The 26,302-nt window shown below is 44.2% G+C and overlaps 2 protein-coding genes across 3 annotated transcripts in view; both read right to left on the bottom strand.

Moving 5' to 3' along the window:
• Positions 1-26,302, bottom strand: part of LOC147027062 (uncharacterized) — a 514,850-nt gene that overhangs the window by 97,218 nt on the left and 391,330 nt on the right. The gene's annotated exons all lie outside the window — the stretch shown is intronic.
• LOC147027063 (uncharacterized) overlaps positions 1-26,302 on the bottom strand; it is a 209,948-nt gene that overhangs the window by 73,923 nt on the left and 109,723 nt on the right. The window contains exons 5-6 of the mRNA XM_085883227.1: positions 26,078-26,200; positions 5,863-5,945 (exon numbers count right to left, since the gene is read on the bottom strand). Coding sequence (XP_085739353.1) covers positions 5,863-5,945; positions 26,078-26,200 — 206 coding nt within the window. The remainder of the gene's footprint in view (positions 1-5,862; positions 5,946-26,077; positions 26,201-26,302) is intronic.

A 26,302-nucleotide genomic window follows, 5' to 3' on the forward strand; every position in this document is an offset into this window, starting at 1 on the left:
ATGGACATTACAGGGACTTTCAGGAAGGAAAGCAGGAGAATTGAAGGAAGTGGGCTTGGGTGGATTATCGGGGGTAGAAAAGATCGAGGATTTGGATGGGGGAAGATAAGAGGTGGTGGTGAACAGCTGTTTTGAAAGCCTGGAGGGAAGAATGGGAAAGAATAGAGTGAGGAAGTTTATTCCAAAGGCGGGAAAAAAGAGGAATGAAAGAGTGAAGATGAGCAGTGATTCGTGATTTTGGTAGTTTTACCAGAAGGGGGTTGTTGGCGGACCTTGAGCGCCCTGTGGAAATGTGGTTGGGACAAATCGCAGAGAGAGCAGGGGGGCAAGGCTGGAGAGGAGTCGGTAGAAGACAGAAAGACCACCGACCAACCTGCGGTGATTGAGTGAGAGGCCCAAAGACTCAGCTTCATTGCGGGAGATGCCAATGATCTTAAAAGCCCTGGTTTCGACAGCGTGAAGCCGAGAAAGGTGGGAGGCAGGAGCACCAGCCCAGAGGGGAGAGCAGTACTCCATCAGGCTACGGACAAAAGCTTTGTAAGTAGTCAGGAGCTCAAGAGGGCCGAGGAAGGACTTTGCACGACGGAGGATTCCCAGTCGGCGACTGGCTTTTGAGGCAAGGTTGGAAATGTGACTTTCCCAGGAAAGGTCATGGCAGATAGTGAGACCCAGAAGCTTGAAAGAAAAGACTTCTTCCAGAGGATTGTTGAGAAAGAGGATGGTGGATTTTCTAAACGGTCCTTTCGAAGAGACATAGTGAGAGTGTGAGATTTGTGTGGATTGAAAGACATGTTCCACGTGTTGGACCAGTTTGTGATTTTATCCAGATCTGCAGTGAGCGAAGAAGCTGCTGCTTGCCGGTCTGAGGGATGACAGATGGTACGGCAGAGGGTGGAGTCATCGGCAAAGAGAAATAGAGGATTTTCCAGAGAGTCCGAGAGATCATTGATGAAAACCAGAAAAAGAACAGGGCCCAGAACGCTACCTTGAGGAACTCCAGCCTGCACAGGAAGAGGGGATGAAAGAACTCCATTTAGGGCCACACGTTGACTGCGACTGGAGAGGAAGTCTGCGAGCCATGAGTGGAGATGGCCTTGAATACCATGGGAAGAGAGTTTGGTGAGTAGGGCAGGGTGCCAGACTGTGTCAAAAGCACGTGATATGTCCAGGGATACGGCTCGGATTTCCTGTCTGGCATTGAGGACCTCCATCCATTGATGGGAGAGCAGTAGCAGCATATCCAGGGTAGAGTGACCTGGTCTGAAACCAAATTGATGATTGGAAATCAAGCCATTGGAGAAGAGGAAGGATTTCATGTCTGAAGCGATGATGGATTCCATAACCTTGCTGATGATTGGGAGAAGGCTGATTGGTCTGTAGTTACAGGGATCTGTTTTTGCACCTTTTTTATGCAGGGCAGTGATGTTAGCAGATTTCCAAGCAGATGGCAGATGACCTTGGGAAAATGAGAGGGTGAATAGAACAGAGAGAGGGTGAGCAAGAGCAGAAGAGCAGGCTTTGAGGACACGTGGGCTGATGCCGTCTGGACCGGTTGCAGAATCTGACTCGAGGTTTGAAAGCAAGCTCTCCACCTTGTCAGGAGAAAAGGATACAGAGTCCAGGGACAGTTGGGTGCGACTGGGTAAAGTGGGTAGAGATAGTGATGGGTTTGGGACACAAGATTTAGCTGCAAACACCGAGTTTAGACATTCAGCTTTATCACGTGTGGAATCAGCAGTGCGGCCATTTGAGGTAAGGGAGGGGATGGAGGGGGAACATACACCAGAAACAGATTTGATTAAACGCCACCAGGATTTTGAGGAGGGAGAGAGGTTTGAGAGTTCAGACTTGAGATGAGAAAGATGTTGTTTTCTGGCTCTCCTGAGGGTAGATACACACTTGTTCCGAGCTTTGTGGAAAGAACTGAGATTGCCCTCAGTTGGGTTTGCTTTCCATGAGGCAAAGGCAAGTTGTTTCAGGACAACTGCCTCGCCACAAGCTTCAGTAAACCAAGGGCGGGAGGAAGGGTAAGACAACTGAACACGAGAGGGGATAAATCTGTGCATGAGGGAGAGCAAGTTTCTTTGAAAGAATTCCCAGGATGAGTTGATGTTTGAGAAAGTAGTGATAGGAGACCAGTCTGTAAGTTTGATGGCTGCTCGGAGACCCTGCCAGTCGGCTTGAGTGAAATGCCAGACTCGACGGCGGTGAGGTGGTTCTCTGATAACAGCCAGAGAGATGTCCACTTTAACAAGGACGTGGTCAGAAGAACCAATTGGAGCGAAGGAAGAGCAGCAGATATTGTCAGGGAAATTTGTCAAAATCAGATCCAGAAGAGATGGAGTACCATTGGTTGAGATCCGCGTCGGGAAGTTGACCGATTGAGTCAGTCCCAATGAGTCACAGAAAGCTTTTGCTGATGTCCCATGGCAGGTGAGAGAGGTACCCACACCTAGCCAACTGGCGTGATGACAATTGAAGTCGCCACATAAGAGGAAGAGAGAGTTTGGATGAGAAGATAGAAGATGGTCCATGTTTTCGGAGAGTGAGGTGTAGATGGAGTCATCACTGTTCGGTGGACGGTACAGTACACATATAAACATGAGGTGGGAGTGGAGGGGAAGCCGAAGCCAGAGGTATTCCTGAGGGTGTGGGGGAGTGAGAGCAGTGCAGGGAGAGTGAGGAATAGAGTCTTTGATGAAGAGAGCAACACCTCCACCAGGACGAGGCTCAGGTCTGTCATACCGTAAGAAGGAGTAACCAGGGAGAGATACTTGGGAGTCAGACACGTCTTGGGAGAGGAAAGTTTCTGTTAGGCAGATAATGTCTGGTTTGTCAGTGGCAACCTGTAGGGAAAGATCTGAAAGGTTTGAGCGAAGGCCCCGGATATTTGAGGTCCACACTTTTAATGAAGAGGTAGGGGAGGAGGCTTTGGGTGCAGGAGGTGGAGGGGCGGGGGAGGGTAGGACGAGGGACGAGGGGGAGGTAAGGAGGGTTGCTGAAGGAGTGTGGGGTATTGCAGAATAGCGGGGGGAGGGGGCGGAATGAGGAGGAGAAAAGGCTCTGTGGGGCTGGGAGAGAGGGGGGACAAGAGACAAGGAAGATGGCAGTTGAGGATTTGAGGAGGTGGAGTGAAGAGATGGAGGTGAGAGGGCAGTGGAGGGAGGCAGGTTGTTGGATGAGAGGGGGGCAACTTAGAGAAGGAAGAGTGAGGGGGATGAAAGGTGGGAGAAAGGTGAGGGGAATTTTTGAAAGAGGTGAGAGGGAGGCTTGGAGGGAGAAGAGTGGGATGGTTGCTTTGAGAGTGAGAGTGAGGGGTGAGGGGGTGAGTTGGCACTGAAGTTGGAAAAAAGAATGGTTGATGGAAAGCAAGCATCCATGGCAAACTGTGGTTTTTAAAAGTTTTAGGTCAGAGATGCGATTTAACACAATTCTTGATGGATGCAATGAAGGCGAATTCAGAGCATGGAGAGAAGAAGCGCTGTAATAGTTGGATTTTTTAGGCAAGGAATGAAGGAGAGGTCGAAATGAGAGCAGTCTGTTAAAATAGCAGAAGAGTAGTGCATTGTGAAACAGTAAAGAGTACCACATGTGTGAGAGAGGAAGATGAAGCATTATAAGATCGTTTTTGTTGTTAATATTAATGTATGAGAGAGTTCAACAGATTAGGTCATGGAAGTGTAAAAAAAAAAAAAAAAAAAAAAAAAAAAAAAAAAAAATCGAGGAAGACGAGGAGGAAGTTAAGAGGAAGAAGAAGTAGCAAAATCGGGAGAAGGTGAGCGTGTTGTTGTTGTTGTTGTTGTTGTTGGGTATTTTTTTATTTTCTTTTTTGCATAAATAAGTTGCATCCTTCCAGAGAGCCAATCAACACACGGGATGATGAAAAGGCCAAGGACTCACAGGAGCTCGCCATCACGACATGTTGGAAGCTTGCGTGCTTTTCCTTGTGCAAGTTTTTCTCATCTTTATTCACGAGTCACTCAACTCGTCTATATTTAAGAGTGATTTTTGTTCAACATTACCAAGGCTATTGAGCGAAGGGGATTTTGCTTGTTTGTTTAAACAACCCTGACAACAACGAACGAGTCCCCTCTGCTTGCCATCTTCGACGCCATTTTAAAGCTGCAGCGGCTAAACACCAATAAATCCTTCCTTCTTCACCAACCGCTGGAGAGACTACGATGGAATAATCATCAGCCAGACTTCATTGACAACACATCATTTCATTTTAAATGTGAGCGAGATTTATTTTGTGTTGGTTTAAGCATCATCATCACAAGCAGCATACTGAAAGGAATAATCACCACACCGGTATCGAACACGTCCTCAACTATTTCTCAGACATGCGTTCCCCGATCTTATTCAAACTTAGTACACATCTTCCGAATCATGGCTTACATATGCACATCATTTTCTTTCAAGATCAGATCCAAGATGGCCGACCGGCCACAATTTTAGTTATAAAAAACCCGATGTTGAACACGTCCTCAACCATTTCTCAGACATGCATTTACTAATGTTCATTCTTGGTACACAGATAAAGAATGATGGCTTACATATGCATGTCATTTTCTTTCAAGATCAGATCCAAGATGGCTGACTGGTGACTATTTTAGTTATAAAAAACCCGATGTTGAGCACGTCCTCAACCATTTCTCAGACATGCATTTACTAATGTTGTTCAATCTTGGTACACAGATAAAGAATGATGGCTTACATATGCACGTCATTTTGTTTCGAGATCAGATCCAAGATGGCTGACTGGTGACTATTTTCTTATTTAAATGTATCCCCCAGCATTTCTCAGACATGCATGGTCCGATTTTGTTCAAGCTTTGTTAAAACACAGTACATGATGGCATACATGTGCACCTCACTTTATTTTGTGATCTAATCAAAGATGGCTGACTGGATGAGCGGCGGCCATTTTAGTTGGACCTAAATATGGGCTTTCCCTTTAACTCTGCATAGCAAAATTACTAAAACAATGAGGGTTATGACATTTTTTGCCTTTTTTAACTTGTTATTAGTATTACGAAAACGATATTACTGTAATAAGAAACCGAGTCTAATTTGTTACTCCTGTGGTGAAGCTTTTAACTCTCCAGGGGCAGGGGGTGGGGGGAACCTGGGCAGGAAATCTGGAACGCTGCATTGATCGCTCCAGAAAAAAAAAAAAAAAAAAAAAATGGAAGCGGCCTGAAAGTAAAGCCGAATGAATGATGCCCAAGACCTATACATACTGTGTCGTTGGAAAGCCTGTGATGCCTGTCCTTTTAATATTCGATGATCATTTAAACAACTGCTTTGTTTCTGTTTCACACTGAACAGAAAATGCAAAGGTAGTGCATGCATGAGAATTGTGAAAATGACAGGTTCGACGATGCGTTATGCCTGAACTGCGTGAAAAAATGGCGGCTATTGCAGTCAGCCATCCTGCACCTAATGACGTCCCAGATGTAATGATGTAGCATGACAGACAGACAGACAGACAGACAGACAGATAGACAGAAAACTGCCACTCCTATATATACAGATTAAAACAAAATTGTTTATCTTTAATTTCTTTTTTTGTTTATCTGTCTGATATGATCAGACAATGTGGAAGGGTTATACCAACCATAACCATAACCTGTCATGCTGGAGTTACTCACATGTATTACATTAACAAACCAGAAAAAAATCAAGTCTACACACTGTAAATGGGGTTTGAACCCAGTATCACAACTTCGCAAGGCAAGTGCTCCCATGTGAAAATGAAACAAGGTAACATTGTTGTTTTGTTTAAATACGAAATTCTGATATTGGCTCAAAAAGAAAGCTTTCAAATTTTAACCAATTTTCTCCTCTCCTCTCCCTTACCGCTTCTCGGAAGGATTTTGTTTCCTCGGATTTCAGTAAATTCACCAAATACTTCACTGCACCACACTGCACCTGCCGCTGCCCTACAGAAAGAAAAGATTGCATCAAAATAAAAAACAAATCATTGATGCATTTTCATTGGACAATGTTCAAGACTTGTGTTTCCTCAAAATGGGCCTTCCGTTTTTTTTCGCTCACCAGGAACAAAAATCGTTAAGGTGAAGTGTGACTGACAGTTAGAGCCAGGAGTTTGAGTGATTGAACTTCCTCAAGAGGATTGTTAAGAAAGTCGATGGGAGTTATCCTGGAACGGCCTACGTGTCCCAATTCTTTGAAGAAAGAATGCTCCAGGCAGCTGAAGGCCCTGTCACACCTTGACGTTTTAGCCAACGTATGCCGATTTTTGCATTTTTTTTCTAAAACGCTGGCACACGTTGAATACGTTATGGGTAAGTTTTGATAACATTGAGAGCATGCTGGCATACATCGTAGTACGTTGCCATACGTCGTTGTACGTTGGCTTTAAACGTTGTACTTTTAGGTTGTCCTCAAATTTTTTCATGCTTGAAATTTCACGACGTATGTCGGCGTATGACTCACACGTTCCGCTACGCTGGCCACAAGTTGTAGGCACGGTCTGCGATCGTTGACAGACGTCAACACATGCTACTTGTAAGTTAATCATAAGTTGAGACACGCCGAGGTAATGTTTAGCATACCCGAAACTTATTTCCTACCTATGATTAACGTGTTGTTGGCACGTTACGCGATCGTTGCCACACGTCGACAGACGTTACTTTTAAGTTACTCATAGGCTGAAAGACGTCGGTATAATGGATCGTCCTTGCGTCAGTGTCCACGGCCACAGCCAGGACACCTATTTGCAGCATTCTTCAAACATTTCCTCGGCATGACGAGGATGTTCACACTTTGATGTCTAGCTTGGCTATGATTCCAATTGTCCATCGGCAGCGTCTATTTAAAATAGTCGAGTTTGAGCGTTTTAACACGTTCAGAAGAAACGTTTCAAATTTCCAAACCCCAGCGTCAAAAAAAAACAAACAAAAAAAAAACAAAGGCGAGTGACAGCAATTTAAATCGTTCATTGTAAACAATGAAACTAGCTGAGTGGTACCGTTTAAAAGTCGTTGAGTGTAAAAAAAATCCAATTGTTGAGCGCAAGCGTCTACTTTCAATAGTGGAGATGCAGCCATTTAAATCGTTGAGTGGCAGCCTATGAACCTACCCATGGACACGCGGACGCAAGGACGATCCATCATAACCCACACCCTCACCCTCACACCCACCTACTACTGCCAACATGAACAAACTACTACTAATACTAATACTAATACTGATATTGATACTGTTACTGCTGACATGGACATCGACTCAAAAAGGAATCGAAAACACTGTTGGGTTCCCCTTTTATGAGCAGCATTTTTATATACCAATTCCCAAAACCGCTGGGAACACGTCTTTATATGGCAGTTGTAAGCTAGAAACACATTCATTTTTTTTTTTGTCCACCGGAAGACGTCATTGGAATACGTCTACATACGTCGATGTGTGTTGGGACTACGTAAAGAATTGGTTCAAAGCACGTCAAACATAAGTTAGAAATAAGTTTCGCGTAAAAAAGACATTACCGCAACGTGTTTCGACTCATGAGTAGCTTATAAGTAGCCTTTGTGGACGTGTGTAAGCGTCCACATATCGTGTGTGAAACTTATCCCCATCGCATGCGGAACGTGTGTCATACGCCGAGTACGTCGTAAAATTTTGAACATGTTCAAAATTTCTTGACGTACTCTACTTACTACGACTTATGATAGCATATTTAGCGTTCTACTCGCGCATACCAAACTTACCCATACCGTATTCGATGTGCCCCAACGTTTTAGACACACTTTTTGTTACGTCGGCATACGCTGGCAAGATCGCCAAGGTGTGACCGCGATTTTGACCCTTCCATTTCTACGGCAGTTATGATTCGAATCGTTGTGCGTCAGCCTTTTAATAGGCTATGCCATGACATCGTCGGCGATGCGTGCAACGCGCTATGCCTGAGTTAGACTATCGTTGGGCATCGGTTGTGTAGGCCGACAACAGGTTCAGCATTCGTTGGTATAAGTTATCTATAACACAACGAAACGTTCTGTGTAGTTACCAATGCGTTATACATAAGACCAAGTCGCTATGAATACGTCCGAATCTTTAAAAAAAAACATCAAAAGTTCAACGTAAGCCAGCGTTTTACATACATTTTAATACGTTGCCATCGCTGGCTAAAACGTCAAGGTGTGACCGGGCCTTTACCAACATTTCAAGGATTAAATCCCTTTTACTTTATTTTAAAACAGTCTAAGTGTGACAGTAAAAACCGTGCTTTCACCACATACAACTGCATGTTCCGCCAGACAGGGATGAGCTGCCCTCACCCTCTGCCAACGGAGTTGACGCAACACCTGGGTGAAGCATAAAAAACACATTTTAAATTTCAACTTGGTTGCATCACAGGAGGGTTTGTCAGACTTCTTTTGGAGAGAGATAGTGAAAGTGTGAGATTTGTCAGGATTGAAAGATATATTCCAAGAGTTTGACCAGCTTGTGATTTTTTTCAAGGTCTGAAGAGAGGAAGGAGGCTGCTGTCTATTGAAGGATGAGATACAAGGAAATACAGGGAAATCAGACACAGGGGGAGGTCATTCAGCCCATCATGCCTCTGCGACATCAACACCACACTAATTTATCAACACAAGATCCAAAGAAGAAAAAGAAAAAAATATTTATTTATTTATTTGAAGTGTTTCTGTGTTTTTTTTATTTATCTATTTATATGAAGGGTTTTTTTTTTTTTTTTTGGATTTTTTTTGAAAAATTTTTTTCTTCTCCTCAGGGGAGGGGGCATGGGCTTGGTTAAAACACACATCAACCACACAACATCAACCACACAACACCCCTTGATGAGACCCCCACCAATCAGTACTCTGAACACATGCACACAATCACCCATCAATGTTCAAGCCATCAAAAAGTAAGGCCAACATCCCCATACCCCTCTATCTCCGTAACTTCCAGGTACCTATCTAATTCCAATTTAAACTTTCTACTGTTTCTGCTGCCACTACCTTTCCAGGGAGGCCATTCTATGCATGAACTACTCTCTGAGTAAAATACCCCTGCCTGACTGCCATCTTAACTCTCTTCTTTACTCTCAGGCTATGGCCCCTGGTCCTATCACTGTCTACTCTGTTGAATAATTAATCTACACTTATTATATCTATCCCTTTCATTATCTTAAATATTTCTATCATATCTCCTCATAACCACCTCCTTTCTAGTGAATGAAGCCCTTTCTCCTTCAGCAGCTCCTAATAACTAAGTATACCTAGCCCCTGAATCAATCCAGTAGCCCTGCGCTGAACTCTTTCTCTGGCATCTATGTCCTTCCTGAATTGTGGTGACCAAAACTGCACATAATATTCATGATGTGGCCCTCACTAAATTCATGTACAATGTTAACACCACCTCTTTTGATATATAAATGACCCCCCTCCGAATACAACCTAAAACAACATTTGATTTACCTGTTGCCACTTGGCATTGTGCTGCCTGCTTACCTCACGTATCTATTACCACCCCCAGATCCTTCTCCTGTGTGACCTGCTCCAAAATTACACCTCGCATCCTGTAATCTATTTTCGTTGTTCTTTACCATCCCCAACACCTTGCACTTGCTCAGTTTAAACGGCATCTGCCAATCTTTTGTCCAATCTATGCAAGTATCAATACTTTCCTGAATCTGATCACCACCCCTTCTGCTATCCTCCTTACCTCCAAGCTTTGTGTCATCTGAAGCTTACTCTTCACCCCACTATCCAAATCATTGATGTAAATCATGAAGAGTAATGGTCTGAGTACTGATCCCTGAGGTACCCCACGACTTACATCCTCCCAGCAAGACATCCTCCCACTCAGAGGCACTCTTTGCTTCCTACCACGAAGCCAGTTTGCAATCCGATTAACTACCTGACCAGCCACTTCACAAGCCCTCACTTTGGCTAACAACCTCTAATGTTTGACCTTTTCGAATGCCTTCTTAAAGTCTAGATATACTATCTCCACTGCCTTTCCTTCATCCATCCAATCAGATACAGCTTCATAGAACTCTCAAAGATTTGTAAGACAGGAACTACCTTTGGTAAACCCATTCTGACTACCTTTAATTAGTTTGTATATATTTATATGGTTCCTCATGTGGTCCTTAATTAATGTCTCCAACACCTTCCACACAATTGAATCGGTGAATACTCCATGAAAGGGGGTGAATACTCCGGTGAATAAGGGGCCAACTCCATGAAACAAAATGGAGGAGTTGGGCCCTTATGGTATTCACCGATTAAATTGAAGTCAAACTGACAGGTCTATCATTTCCCAATTCTTCTCTGGATCCTTTATTAAATAATGGTATTACATTTGCTACTCTCCAATCCTCCGGTACCTGTCCTGACTCCAGTGAACTGTTTAAAATATCCGTTAACATCTCGCTTACCTGCTCAGCCACCTCCATCAATACTCTCAGGTGCATATTATCTAGAACCGGAGCCTTATCTGTTCTTTGATTTCCCAGCTGTTCTTTTACTTCCTCCACTCCACCCTGGGTCTTCTGTAAAAGCCCTTCCTCACATCCTTGATAGATACTCCCATTTATTGGAAATTCTCCTGACTGTTCTTGTGTAAAAGTTGAAGAAAAATACCTGTTTAATAAGCCTACTGTCAGGTATTTATGTCAGTTGTGACTATTGATTGGCCACATATGGTCCATATTTAAACATTTGATTCATTTAAACATTCGGTAATTGCATTAATCAGTTGTCTGGATTCAAACCAGTGTCACCGGTGTCCTTGCTGTCTTAAAATGCATTTTACGCAAGCCGACATGGCTCCTGCCCTTTCCATAAACAAACTTGCAGCAGGCAACTGTTATGAAAACTTGCAGCAGGCAACTGTTATGAGTTCCAGCTCTTGAAACCTCAAAGCTGTTTTTGAATATGTGCCAGCTTTGTCTCGCAGCCCGCTCACAACCGTGGGAGAGTTATTTGATTGCCAAACTTCCCCTAGGATGTAGGGAGGGGGAAAAAGCCCACTTGCACCTTTGTTTCTTGCTTTGCCTTGCTTTTCTCCACCGAGGAATAGGGTTTTATATATGAAAGTTTTGGAGTGTGACTTTTAGTGTGGTGCAGGGTCTGACTGCTGTGGTTGGTCCCTGTGCCACTTCCGCTTGCAAGTGCTGTGCCGCTTCAATAAACCGTATTCGAGAATCTTCTGTTGACTCACCTCAATTCTTGGCCAGGATTGGTGAGGGTCATCACACCTACCATCTCACTTTCATCACTACCACTATCCTGGTGCTATTCCTCAATGGGTCCACACTGGTCCTAACCCGTTCTTTTCCACTGATATACTTAAAGAAAGCCTTGCTATTATGTATAATATTCTTAGCCATGTTCTTCTCACCCTCTCTTTTGGCTTGAGAGTTGTTTGCTTAACTTGCCTCTGTTTACTTCAATAGTGATATAAATCTAACTCCAGTCCTGTTATTTTAAACCAAATAAATGCCTTCTGCTTCTCCGTTTTCGCATTCCTTATCTCACTGCTCAACCACCCTCTGGCTTCCTTCTGCTTCTAGTTCTACACCTCATTGGAATGTACTCTGCACTCCACACATTTGCTCCTTGAAGGTTTCCCATTTTTCTGATGCTGATTGTCCTCTTGTTAGCTTCTCCCAATCTACATCACCCAACTCTCTCCTCATACATCATACCTCATACCTACTATCCTGAACTCTAACCCTTAACAGAGTCTTTGCGCACACAATGTTATGGACACTTACTCCGAAATGCTCCCCAACCTCTACCTCCTCCACCAGATTGGGATCATTACTTAAGAGGAGGTCTAACACTGCACTCCCCCTCGTGGGATTATCAACAAACGAGGTTAAAAAGCAATCCTGGACTAAAACGAGGAAATCTTCATCTGCTCTGGCCTTTCTTTCCCTGTTCCTGGACCCAATCTATCCCTGGGAGGTTAAAATCCCCCATAATCAATACTCGTTCCTTATCACATGCCCTTTTGAATTCTTCATGTACTACTCCTTCCTCCTCTTCTTTCACACCTGGAGCCCTACAAAAGCATCCAACCAGTATCTTACTGTTTTTACAATCTCTAATCTCCACCCATACAGAATCCTCCACATTTATTCCTTCCTCAATGTCACCCCTTTCTCTTGATGCAATGCTGTCCTTTACCAATATTGCTACTTCTCCTATTCTCTCCTTCCAATCACACCGATACACCTTGTATCCTTCTAATCCTGTCCTCCAGTTACTCTCCTCCTTAAACCATGTCTCACTCACTGCAACTACATCGTACTCCTCGTACTATCTACTTTGGCTCCAAGCTCTTCCATCTTATTATTTAAACTTCTGGCATTGGTATGGAATATGCTTAACTTTTCCCTTCCTGAAATTCCATTTTCTTGCCTGGCCTGTCACGGCACACAGGGAGTCATCTGTACATAGATAAAGGAGATTATTTAAAGGGTCAAAGCGGTCATTGATTAAGATTAGGAATAAAACTGGGCCCACAACACTGCCTTGGGGAACTCCAGCCTTGACAGGGAGAGGTGATGAAAAGATTCCAGTGAGAGCCACACATTGGCTATCAGAGTCGAGGAACTCAGTAAGCAATGTATGAAGTTGGCCTTGGATGCCACAGGCAGAAAGTCTGGAAAGCAAGGTGGGATGCCAGACTACAAAAGCTTGAGATATGTCTCGAGAGACGGCACTGATCACGTGTCTGACATTGAGGGCCTCCATCCATTGTTCGGTGAGTAGAGTTACTTGGTCTGAATCCAAATTGGTGATCCGAGATGAGACCATTGGGGAAAATTAAGGATTTTATATAAAATTTCGATGATTGATTGTGAGACCTTGCTGATGATAGAAAGTAAGCTAATAGGTCTGTAGTTAAGGGGATCCATTTTTACCTCCACCACCGAAGGAGAAGGAGGATATGTTTTCACCCCTTTCTGTCTGTTTGTCTGTCTGCTTGTTATATAGCCAAAACGAAGTATTTGCAAGATATGTTAGTCAGCTTGGATGTTTTTTTTTTGTTTGTTTTTTTGTCTGTAATCACGTATAAAAAATTCTGCAGAGCACAGTTATCATCGGAAATTTTTGTAACTTCGCATATCAGAGGCCTATAGAGGTCCCTTTCAGCGCACACAATTTTGAAGGTCAAGGTCAAAGGTCAAGGTCACTTTGTCGCAAATCAGGGGAGTCGACGAAACCCTTATTTTTTGAGTAATTTTGATCGGATCGTCTTCAAACTTCATGGGAATATAGTTCATGGTCTGGCGCTCAGCTGATTAATTTTTGGTGGCGATTGGCCTTGACCTTCATATGTTTTTTTTTTGTTTGTCTGTAATCACATATAAATCACTCTGCAGAGCACAGTTTTCATTGGAAATTTTTGTAACTTCGCATATCAGAGGCCTATAGAGGTCCCTTTCAGCGCACAAAATTTTGAAGGTCAAGGTCAAAGGTCAAGGTCACTTTGTCGCAAATCAGGGGAGTCGACGAAACCCTTATTTTTTGAGAAATTTTGATCGGATCGTCTTCAAACCTCATGGGAATATAGTTCATGGTCTGACGCTCAGCTGAGTCATTATTGGTGGCGATTGGCCTTGACCTTCATGGTTAGCGCCTGGGGTCAAACATATTTGACCCCAAGGTCAAATTTTCAAGTTTTAGGAACCATATCGTGTAGTACCTCAAATTGAACACCTCGATGAGTGCTTTCTAGATATGTCAAGCTTGAGACATTATGACGTAATTTGGTGACATTATGAGGCAAACGCATATTTTTCATGGTTACTCTGTAGAACGATTCTCATCGGAATCTCTCGTAGGCAGACATTCCTCAAGGAGTCACTCCTGGTGGATAGCAGCTCTGTTCACCTCAGTGTGACCTTAAAGAAATCACACGTGGTCACCTTTTGGCAAGATACGGGTCACCCCGCGGGTGTCATTGGTTTATTTGTCTGTTTGTTTGTGTACAGGATATCTCAAAAAGTTGTGGACGGATCCAGATTAAATTTTGTGGACAGGTTTGGTGTGAGCCAAAGACAAACTGATTAGATTGTGAAGATCCAGATCCGGATCCGAGAACTAGAATTTTTAAGTGATTCTTCACCATTGAAAGAAAGGGCCAAAAAAACGATATATAGCATGATATCTCAAAAAGTTTTGGACGGATTCGGATGAAACTTGGTGGACAAGATGGGTGTCCACCAAGTCCACAAGGATGAATTGTTTCAATTTGGTGAAGATCCGTATCTGGATCTGAAAATTTTAAAGTGATTTTTCACCATTGGGAGGGAGGGCAAAACCGATACATAGTACGATATCTCAAACAATTATGGACGGATTTGGATGAAACTTGGTGGACAAGTTGGGTGTGTTTCAAGAAAGAATTGATTCAATTTTGGTGAAGATCCTGATCCAGATCCGACGACTGTAATTTTTTCAGTGATTCTTCACCATTGAGAGATAGGGCCAGAAACGATATTATAGCATGATATCTCAAAATGTTGTGGACGCATTCTTATGAAACTTGGTGGACAGGTTGGGTGTGTGACAAGGAAGAGTTGAATCGATTTTGGTGAAGATCCGAATCCGGATCTGGATACGATAATTATTTAATTAATAAAGTGATTCTTCACCATTGAGAGAGAGGGTCAAAAACGATACAGTGCTGGCCACTCCAGCACTGGAGTTACATTGGGTGGAGTTACACTGGAGTTACATTACAACAAGTGAGGGCGGCATGATCTTTCAAAAATGTGTTGTTTTTTTTCTCGTGGATCAGGCATTACATTGCGGAGGTATGCGCTCCACCGAGTGCCCTTCCAGTTGCTCCATTTTATGCAATGCAGTGATGTTGGCTGATTTCGAAACAGATGGAAGATGACCAAGGGCAAATTATTGGGTGAAAAGAGCAGGAGGATGTGCAACAGCAGAAAAGCACGTTTTCAAGACACATGAGCTGATGCCATCTGATCCAGTTACAGAATCAGAGTCGAGGGTTGACAAGTGCAAAAGGTCCTTCTCAGGTGCAAAAGACATATAATCCAGGCCTGGCCTGTTCACCAGACTCGGCCAAATCAGGGTCTTGGGCTCCGCAGGCTGGGTCCATGGCCGAGGCGGAACAGGCGGCCAAAACCACTCTCCCCAAAGTCGAACGCCAACTCACACAAGCCGTTCTCCTTGTCTTCCAGGTTGGGCCTTTTCCACGAAGTCGATCGCAGACTCACACAGCCATCCCTCTGGAAGCAGATCGCCTACTCACAGCCGTCCCTCTCGAAGCAGATCGCCGACCGACACTAGCAGTTTCTCATCCAGCAGAAAGCAGGCAGACCTCATGCAGTTCCTCCCCTGCCTTTTTGGGGCGCGCACCTTCTCACGAAGCCGATCCCAGACTCGCACACCTGTCCCCAGACCGACAAAGCAGCAAGTTCCTTTCGAAACAGATCGCAGACTGACCCAGCTGTCCCTTATACAGCAGATCGCGGACTCGACAGAAGCAGTTTCTCCCTTCATACAGCCGATCCCGACTCGACACTCACGCAGTTACTCCCTTGCTTCTTGGGACTCGCTCTTTTTGGACCGCCTCCGGGGACACGCGATTGGTCCATCATTCGAGTCTGCAGCCACTCCCCGCCAATGGGCTGCTGACACGTCTTGTTGACTGAGTATGTCAGGGCGCTGGGCAGGGCTAGTTAGGAGGGAAGGAAAAAGAAGCAAGGCGCCTCTCGGTACACCACCACTGTACGAACACTGGACAGCCTGCTACACCTCCCGACACACATGTAATGTCCGATTACCAAACAACCTGGCTAAACATGCATTTAAGGGGGGATCTGGGCTAATCCTATATTTAATAACCCACTAAGGGCCCATTTCCGCAACAATATTACATCCTAATTATCATTAAAACATACGAAAAGAGGTCGCACCAATGGTGAAAATTGTCTCAATCTGACAAGCGGTTGTGGAGAAAAATACTAAAGTTCTGTGCGGACAAACAGACGAACAAACAAACAAACGAAAAATCACTCATCATGTGACAACTTGGCAAAACAGCACAAAATAGAATGGCACTCGGGAGCATGCATACCTCTGCCAGGTGGAACATTTCACGTTTACTATCCCACTGATGGACTGGATCTGAACCAAAATCCAATCCGCTTGTTCTTGTCACCTATTCAACTCATCCACCTTGTTTTGTCATAACTCGTCCACAACTTTTTGAGGTATAGTGATATAATTAGTTTTTAGCCCAATCTATCAATTTCAGAAATTAGGCCTGTATTCACCTTTTGACCTTAAAATTAATTGGTCGTTGGATTCAGCAAACTGACATGAAAATGCTCTTCAAATTTCAAGTCAATCAGATGAAAATTGAGGATTTTAGAAAATTTGGTCCAAATTGGCCTTTTGGCCTATGTTTACCTCAACATTAGTAGGTGGTTCATTTCCGTAACCTGAGATGTAAATGCTCTTCAAATTTCAAGTCAATCAGACAAAAATTGAGGATTTTAGAAAATTTGGTCAAATTGGCCTATGTAGACCTTTTGGCATATGTTTACCTAAAAATTAGTAGGTGGTTCATTTCTGGAACCTGATATGCAAATGATCTTCAAATTTCATGTTAATTGGATTAAAATTGAGGATTTTTAGAAATTTGGCCTATGTTGACCTTTTGGTTCATGTTGGCCTTTTGGTTTATATTGGCCTTTTTGCCGATGTTGACCACAAAAATAGTTGGTGGTTGAATTCAGTGAACTAATTTGTAAATCCTTTTCAAATTTCAACTGAATCGGATGAAAATTGAGGACTTAGAAATTTGGCCCAAATTGGCCTTTTGGCCTATTTTGACATTTTGACCTATGTTTACCTCAAAATTAATAAGTGTTTGAAATCAGCAACCTGACATGAAAATGCTCTTTAAATTCAAGTCAATGGGATGAAAATTGAGGATTTTAGAAAATTTGGCCCAAATTTGCCGATTGGCCTATGTAGACCTTTTGGCCTATGCTTACCTCAAAATTAGTAGGTGGTTTAATTCAGTAACCTGATATGCAAATGCTTTTCAAATTTAAAGTTAATTGGATTAAAATTGAGGATTTTAGAAATTCGGCCTATGTTGACATTTTGGTCTATGTTGACCACAAAAATAATAGGTGGTTGAATTCAGTAACCTGATATGTAAATCCATTTCAAATTCCAACTGAATCGGATGAAAATTGAGGATATAGAAAATTTGGCCCAAATCGGTCTTTTGGCCTCTTTTGACCTCTTGGCCTGTTACCTCAAAATTTACAGGTGTTTGAATTCAGTGACCTGACATGAAAATGCTCTTCAAATTTCAAGTCAATCGGATGAAAATTGAGGACTTGAGAAAATTTGGCCCAATTTGGCCAAAATTGGCCTTTTGGTCGACGTTGATCTCAAAATTAATGGGTGGTTGAATTAACGACCTGGTATGCAAATGATCTTCAAATTTCAAGTCAATTGGATGAAAATTGACAATTTTTGAAACAATTTTGAAATCTGGCCTATTTTGGGTTGACCTTATGGCCAATGTTGACCTTTTGAACTAGGATAACCTCAAAAGTAATCGGTGTTTGAATTCACAGACCTGATATGCAAATCCTGTTCAAATTTGAAGTCAATCGGATGAAATTCGAGGATTTTTGAAAATTTGGCTCAAATTGGCCTATGTAGACCTTTTCGGTCGACCAAGTTTTACGAAACTTCAATGAGGAAACGTCGCAGGGTTGGTGACATTAATCTCTGAAAATTTCAGAAGGGTCGGTTGAGTGGTTTGGGCTGGAGGGAAGCGGACAGACAAACACACAAACACAAACAAACACACAAACACACAAACAAACACACAAACACACAAACAAACACACAAACACACAAACAAATGGAGGTGATCAACATACCTGTCATAAATTTAAAAAAATTGCCAAGTAACAAACAAATGGAACCAAATGCAAGACTCTCTCCTTCAGCGAGGGTAAAAATGGCAATTTCAGTTGGAGACCTCCACAAAGGGGAGATGGTGCTATAAGATTCGGACATTGTGCTCAGTAAGAAACTCCTATTTACACAGGATAAGGTGTCACCCAAGGAGGTTCTACGGGCGTGCAAGGTTCATGAGAGAAGATGTTAACTCTCACAAGTATTTAAGTCAGTTCAGTCTTTTAGGACTGCCACTGGTAACAGGTAACCCATTGCTACCTGCCGCGTGGTCAGGTTGTCGGCGACTCCACCAACACCCCTCACTGGCTTGCTTGTGGGGAGGGCGAATATAATATCCTGCCATGACGAAAACAACACCTGATAAAAAGTGTCGATGAGCTCCCTTCATGAGCTTTATTGTTGTCAGTGATTATTCGTGAAAAAAAAATGGTTCCAGAAGTTTGGAACATCTTCACACAATGCTCTCGATAAGGGGGACACAGATCGCGCCTTTTCCACTCTGCCCGAGAGATGGGGATCAGCTGGTCACGTGTACCGGATGCATTGCATCAGTACATGTTAGGTAGACATGACACAGTGAGGTTTACATCCAATTGGGTTTAATTCTGACAAATAACAGCACTTGGTTAAGATGGAGACTCGATACCCGGATGCCCGAGAGTGCCCCCTATATGTACATACCCATATAACAACCAGTCCAGAATGGCGTGATCGTCTCCTTCTCTCCCACGTTATGCATTCCATTACAAATGGACCGTTACAAAAACTGACTGGAAATGTAATTTTAAAAAACAGTAACAAAACGTGATGTGTGAAGCTTACAAGAGGTTCAGCCAACAGATGTAAATGCCACAGTGAAAGTGCAGGACTGCATTGTGGTTACTCAACATAATCGGCCATATATTGCAGGCTGCCTACGCAATCGGCCAGAGCGTCGAGGCACAGGGGATGGTGACAATGGTGTAGGCAAGGATGTAACTGATAGGGATGGTTATGAGGTGTGTGTTGGTCCCCATGGGTCAGGAACTATGAACCCGAATAGCACTAAGTTCCTTTACTTTGCAAGAAGTCATGGACTTAGGGTGGCTGGTTCATGGTTTCAGCGCCCACAATCTCATCGCTGGACTTGGTATTCCAACGCTGGCGGTGTGGCAAAGGAGATTGACCATGTCCTCATTGACGGTCGTTGGAGGATGATCCAGAACTGCAGGGTCTACCGGAGTGCTCAGTTCCTCAATACTGACCACAGGCTTGTTGTAGCAACTCTAAAGCTGCACCTTAAATCCTGGAGAATGGTACCATCCCAGCCTAGGCTGGATGTTGACAAGCTCAGGGATGAGAGAGTAGCTGAGGAGTTTGCGAACAGGCTGAGTGGACACTTGGGGGGTCTGGGTGCTTTGGGGGTTCCTGAAGAGTTGTGGAGCGCCTTCAAGACCACCGTCCTTGATGTTGCCGGTGGATGCCTTGGAGCTCACCGCAGGGCAAAGAAGAATTTTGTCTCTCAAGGGACACTGGATACCATTGACCAGAGTCGCAGGGCCAGGCTGAATGGCAGAGCTGAGCTGTTCAGGGAGCTGAGGCGTAAAACTGTACGTGCACTGAGGGTGGACAAGGAGGCCTATGTGCGAGGAATCTGTGAGGGGGTAGAGCATCACCTGTGGACAGGTGATTCTCGTCCCGCTTACAGGGGAATTCGCGCATTAGGTTCATCCAAGCCCATCCCTCAGAGCACTGCAGTTCGAGCAGAGAGTGGTAGGCTCTTGACAGAGGAGTCTGAAGTGAAGGCCCGCTGGGCGGTGACTTTGAGCGGTTGTACCAGGCTGATCCCCCAGCTGTCGAGTTGGACGTCAAGGGTGTTACAATCCCTGTTGCTGACCCTCGAATCAACTGTGGTCCACCTTCGCTTGTGGAAACACGGGCTGCGGTGAACCAGTTGAAACGGGGCAAAGCTCCAGGGATCTGTGACATCTATGCCGAACTTCTCAAGGCTGGTGGAAATGCTGCACTCGTGTCGTTGCATGCAGTTTTGTGCTCTGCCTGGAACACAGGCATCATCCCAACTGACTGGAAGAGGGGCCTTGTTGTCCCTCTCTGGAAAGGGAAGGGTGATCGCCAAGACTGCAACAACTACCGAGGGGTGACGCTGCTCTCAGTGCCGGGCAAGGTCTTTGCTCAGATAATTCTTGATAGGGTTCGCCACCATCTGCTTGAGCACCAGCGTCCAGAGCAGTCAGGCTTTACACCAAAGAGGTCAACGATTGACCGTATCCTTGCACTTAGTGTCCTCATCGAACGCAGGCGAGAGTTTTGGCAGGGGCTGCTTGCAGCCTATGTTGATCTCTGTAAAGCGTTCGATTCAGTGAATCGGGATGTCCTCTGGAGGATTCTTGGTCTTCGTGGGGTGCCACCAAAACTGATCGATCTGATGTCTGAACTCTACTCTGGTACTGAGAGTGCTGTGAAGTGTGGTGGTACCATCTCTGACTTATTTCCAGTTGTTACTGGAGTTCGTCAGGGATGTGTACTTGCCCCCACACTTTTCAGCACTTGTATGGACTGGATTTTAGGTAGGATGTCAGAGAGATCAAGTTGTGGTGCATCATTTGGGAATGTCAAGATCACGGACCTTGATTTTGCAGATGATGCAGTCATCTTTGCAGAGACTTTAGACATCCTCTTGGGGGCCCTCGAGGTGCTGAATGAGGAGTCGGAGCCATTGGGATTACGGGTTTCTTGGGTCAAAACTAAGATCCAGGCTTTCGGTTTCATCTTGGATGCTGCTGTCCTGTCTGTGTCTGTTTGTGGTGAGGATGTTGAGGTCGTGGAGAGATTCACTTACCTTGGCAGTGATATTCAACTCTCTGCTGGCTGCGAGTCAGAGGTCAATAGACGTCTGGGTCGGGCCTGGGGAGTCATGGATTCACTGGATCATGGGGTGTGACGCTGCCGGTACCTGTGCGGGAGGACGAAAGTCCGAGTCTTCAGGTCCTTGGTACTTCCAGTCTTGCTCTATGGGTGCGAGACTTGGACTCTGACCAAGGATCTGAGACGGAGACTTAATTCCTTTGGCACCAGGTCTCTTCGGAGAATCCTTGGCTATCGCTGGTCGGATTTTTTGTCCAACGAGCGGTTGCTGAGAGAGACTCGGATGAGATTTGTTCCCTGCATAGTCCGTGAGCGTCAGTTGCGGCTGTATGGACATGTGGCTCGTTTTCCTGATGCTGATCCTGCTCACCAGATTCTCTCAGCGAGGGAGTCTCATGAGTGGAGGAGGCCAGTGGGCCGACCACGTGCCTCATGGTTGCAACAGGTTGACCATCATCTCAAGGATATGGGGATGGGCCTGGCATCTGCCTGGGGGATGGCCAGACGGAGGCCCCTGGAGTACCGGCGGAAAGTGGACGCAGCGACGCGCTGTTCTGGCACATGCTCCCATACCTGACCTGACAAGGATGTACATGAGCCCTGGTGAAGGTCATTGGAGGCTTCAAGAACATAATCACCTGTTGAGCCATTTTGACACGATCTGGGAAGGCAGGTAACGACAGTTCGGGGGGAGGGGGGATACAGAGGGCAATAGACAGGACACCTGGTGTTTCTTCGTTCTCGTGCTGAAGAAACCAGTGGGCAAAGGTTTTCCATTGCATACCACATACAATGTGGCGCCAATGCCGATGCTCATGGCAGATCCATCACCACGTACAATCACCCTGCATCCGTCACCACATGCCACATACAATGTGGTGTTGATGCCAGCGTGCGTGGTAGATCTGTCAGTAACAATCTACAACTGATCCGACATTTTAGGTAAGGTTGTTGAGCAATGTCCCTGAAGGGCTGCCTGAGCTTAAGCCAGAGCAGCATTCAATTCGTCAGTCCACAACACACAGTCCCTTGAGGGTCGGCCAGCACAAACATCGTCCAAGGGGGACAACAAGGTAGCCACCCACATTCCGTAAAACATGCGCAAGTAAGCATCACCAATGGACTGAAGACTTTTCGTCGTGGTAGGTGAATGGCAGGAACTTAGAGTGGCGACTTGGTGACGATGAACCCCCACATGACTCGAAGACCATACCCATCTTAGGATAGTGGGGGATTTTGGGCAGATAACAGTTTTTGTGGCTGAGAGTCGAAAGTCGCATTTATCCAAGATATGAAGCACAGCAGACCAAACTTTGAATAGTTCCTCAGGTGAATCTGTGCCACAGAATAAGTCATCTGCTATTTTGGCAACAGAGTGAGCCTCAAGGACATCTCCAAGAATGCAACACATCAGCTCCTCCATTGCCGTCTCGGAGCCTGGTATGCCCATGTCAGACTGGGCATAACCACAATTCCCATGGAATGGGATGACAATATCACATTATTTCACAGAATACTTCATGAGTGGAATCTATACAAAGGCCTGAGACAAGTAGAATACGATAATATTGGACCAACCCGCAATGGTGCGGAGAATGGACTCCACACAAGGCATTAATGATGGTTGTGATTTGCTGTTGCAGCCAATATCCCTGAACGCAGTGACAAGTCGAGATCCACTACCGGACTTTTTGATAAGGAGCATGGGGTTAACATACTCCACACACAAACAGACAATTCAGACAATTCGGCGTCTTCAGATTTAACATCTTCAGATTCAGATTCAGCTTTCCCATCTTCAGATTCAGCTTTCCCATCTTCAGATTCAACTTTCCCATCTTCATGTTTAACGAACACGCCGATAGATTCCAACTCATCAAACTTGGCTTGCAGGTCAATGAGGCGTGATCGGGGAGAGGACCCTTGTGCTGTGGGTGTTTAGTCGGGTCCATATTGCCAATGGCATGAATGATCCTAACAGCGCCATTATAACCGATGATTTAGGGTCAAAATTAGGTGAGAACTCACGATGGAGGGAGGTGAACTTTGCCATAATATCCATTGCTAGGGTGTTGTCAAGATCAACGTGGGTAGTGTCAACAGAGGCATGAGGTGAAAGTGGCGGTGCACACTTAACACTGGAGGGGGGGGGGCTCACAACCTCAGAGATTAGGGAAGCATTCACGATGCCGAAATGGGAATATCGCTTGAAAGCGATGGGACTTGTATTCCAATTAGGAATGCGAATGTGAATGCGGCCGCATACACTCTGCATGTCAGGTTGAGGCCACACCAGCATGGGTGATGAGTCTCATGTAAACAGAGATATCGGACTGGGCTCATTGGCGACATCGGAACACATCATGGTCCTGGGGATGTCTGAAAGGGTTTCAAGGAATTTGCCGGGCCATGTTGTGGTTGTAGTCACTGGGGAGCGTAGATCAACTTGTGTTCGGCCGATTGAAGAGACCCTCCTGTCTTAGGGGACAAATCACCGTACATGCACTGATCATGATCGCCGATGCAAATGAGCCACCGTGTGGGGTGAATAATAATGTCAATTTGAGACATGAAAGGAGTTCCCATGAGGATGTCTACATTGACATCTGAAACAGTCAAGACATTAAGTGCCAAAATGTGATCAGCCCTGTCGAGTTCAACATAGGTTTCACCAACGACATCCAGGGGGCTCACACCATCTGCTTGGTAAGCATGCTGTGTACTTTCTGAGACTGATATGGTGAGGCCAATATGGTTGGCCAATGTTGCACAAACTAAGTTAATTTTGGCAACAGTGTCCAGCATTATGGGTATAGCGTGGTTGTTGTAGCAGGCAAATAGAATTGGTGAGCAATTGGTATACACATGCCTTGTGGAAATATGCAGGTGCCTGGTCGTTGTGTCTATAGTTAATGAAGGCTCATCATGGTCGTCAAGGTCACTATCGGAATAATGATCATAGTGGTCCCTGCCACAGATCTGACGAATGCTGCAGAAGAATACCTAGTCCAATGTTGGGAGGAAGCGACAACGACTTAGAAAATGATTGTCATGGCAACTTTCCTCTTTGTGTAAGGGACACCATGGAGGTGATCGTTTGCCACTCGGTCGAGATGGCTGTGATGGAGATCGCTACGGCTGCTGTTGGGGTTTGGAGAGGGTTCGAAAGGATGGTTTAGTTACTGCTGACCTCATGACTGTAGCATCAGCCATAGAAGCAACTTCAGCAAGGAGTGAGTACATGTTGAGTGATATCTCAGGTTTGATTGAGGCTAATGTTGGAGACCTCAACTCAGTCCCATAACATTGCTCGACCAGCTGGGCTAGATCTGGATGGCTCAAGCTAAGCCATGTTAACACAATAAGGTTTTCTAGTGTTGGAGACAACTCTTCATTGATTGATGCTGACTCACCACGATGAGTTATTGGGACATCTGTTCTTAACAGGCTATCATCGATGAATGCAGTGAGTTGCTGAAACAAATCCTCAGAGTATTCGTCACTCAAAAAGTGTATGGGATCAAAGTGGAGGAAATGAGCTCTGATGGCTGGAAACCAAAGTGCATATGAATTGCCTGCCAGAGTGAAGCCAGTAAAGTGGAGTTCTTTACAATTGCAGATCTTGAGATGAGGGGAGAAAAATTGGCAATTTGGTCAAACATTAGTTTCAGATGAGCTACCTTCTGTTGTGCTTTCTGGCCATTCTGAGTCTCAGCACCATCATGAAGTGGGAAAAGACCAGAGTTCTTCACCTAGTTGATACCATATAAAAGGAATGGGGAAAAGTTCGAATCCAATGATAACATTACAATATGTTCTGTCGCCAGCATTTGAACAATGGCAACATGTCATTTTTGGAGAGAGACCACTGTTTTTGTGCGCTACTATAGGCCACCATCTTCAGACACTGTCATTTCAATCACTGTTATAACATAGGGATCCCAAAGTCAGTCCTTTTTCCGATGCTCACCTGCCGGGTGTAATCCGGAAACTGATTTTTAAAAAAGTGCGAGATGAAACGCTGTCACCACATCAGTACTTCTTAGGTAGACACCACACAGTCAGGGTTAGATCCAATCAGGTTTAATGCAGACATCGAGCAGCAATCAGTCAAGATGAAGACTCAACACCCGGCCAGAGAGCACCCCCGATATGTAAATATCTATATAACAACCAGGCCAGACTGGCGCTGTGCCGATTGAGACAAAACACATTCTCGATTCCACAAATCGGTTTTAAAATACATAAAATAAATGGCTCACACAATATAAAGTCCCCCATACTTGTTTGCTCCAGCCAAGATGTTTAGGGGCATGATGTATGTAGAGGCCTGTGGATTAGAAAACACAATTTAAACCAAAAGAAAAAAGGAGGATGTTTTTTAAAGTTTTTAAAATTAAAGTAAGAAGGAAGAAGCGTTTTCTTCAATGAAGATAGTGAGAAAAAGAACAGGTAAAGAAAGTGGCACAGGAAGTGCAAGTAGAAGGCAGAATGAGATTGTGTTTTGTCGTGAAAGAGCTTTTGTTGTTCGTTTGTTTATTTGTTTTTTGAAGCAAAGGGAAATATAATAACATTAAAGAGGCAGAAAGGACGAGAAAAAAAGTCCAGGTCCAGAGAGTTGGCGGAACAGGCAGGCAAGGAGGAGGTGAGGTAGGTGGCATCAGCGGACGAATAAGGCAGGTGGAGTATATATATATATGTATATATATATATATATATATATATATATATATATATATATATATATATATATATATATATATATATATATATATATATATATATATATATATACACACGTATCTTTGGGAAAAGAAAAAAAACAGAAAAAAAATGGAACGACAAACAACCTCAAAATCAAAACAATTTAGCTCCTGGTTATCCAAGGAGTCGTCCAAGCCAACATGAAAACGGATTTAACAATATCGACAATAAGGTGTGATTTAACATGGAAAACTTTTGATGAAAATACACAAAGCAAGATATGGACGAAAATATAACAGAGAAACACAATGATCTGGTCCAGAAAAATTAGCTTCATTTGATTGAAGTGGAAGGAGTAGCTGCAAGTTCGACTTGCACTTTGAGCAACCAGGAACCGGAAATTCCATTTATTTTACTTTTAAAATAATAACTCATGCGATGAATCAAGGAACTATTGAGTAAAATGAATACGTAGATTAAAGTATCGGAAATGCTTTCCGAATGCCATCATTCATCATAATGATACTTACTAGCAGTAATAGCAAAGCTGAATTTCAACATCACCAAAAGAGCAAACTCCACACGGCGCAAAGTCTCATCTGGCAGGTCCGCACCATCAGGAGAAGCAGCTCTGAGAAGCTTCATGATGATCTCTACACCGACAGAGACAAGTGAACAGTGCAGAAACACACAAATGTCACAATTAGTGAGAAAGTAAAACATTAAATTGATAATGGTGAATGACATGTTTCCTG

This window comes from Eptatretus burgeri, chromosome 5, assembly GCF_056783735.1.
Source record: "Eptatretus burgeri isolate ZD-2024b chromosome 5, Ebu_testis_v1, whole genome shotgun sequence".
Taxonomy (NCBI): Eukaryota; Metazoa; Chordata; class Myxini; order Myxiniformes; family Myxinidae; genus Eptatretus; species Eptatretus burgeri.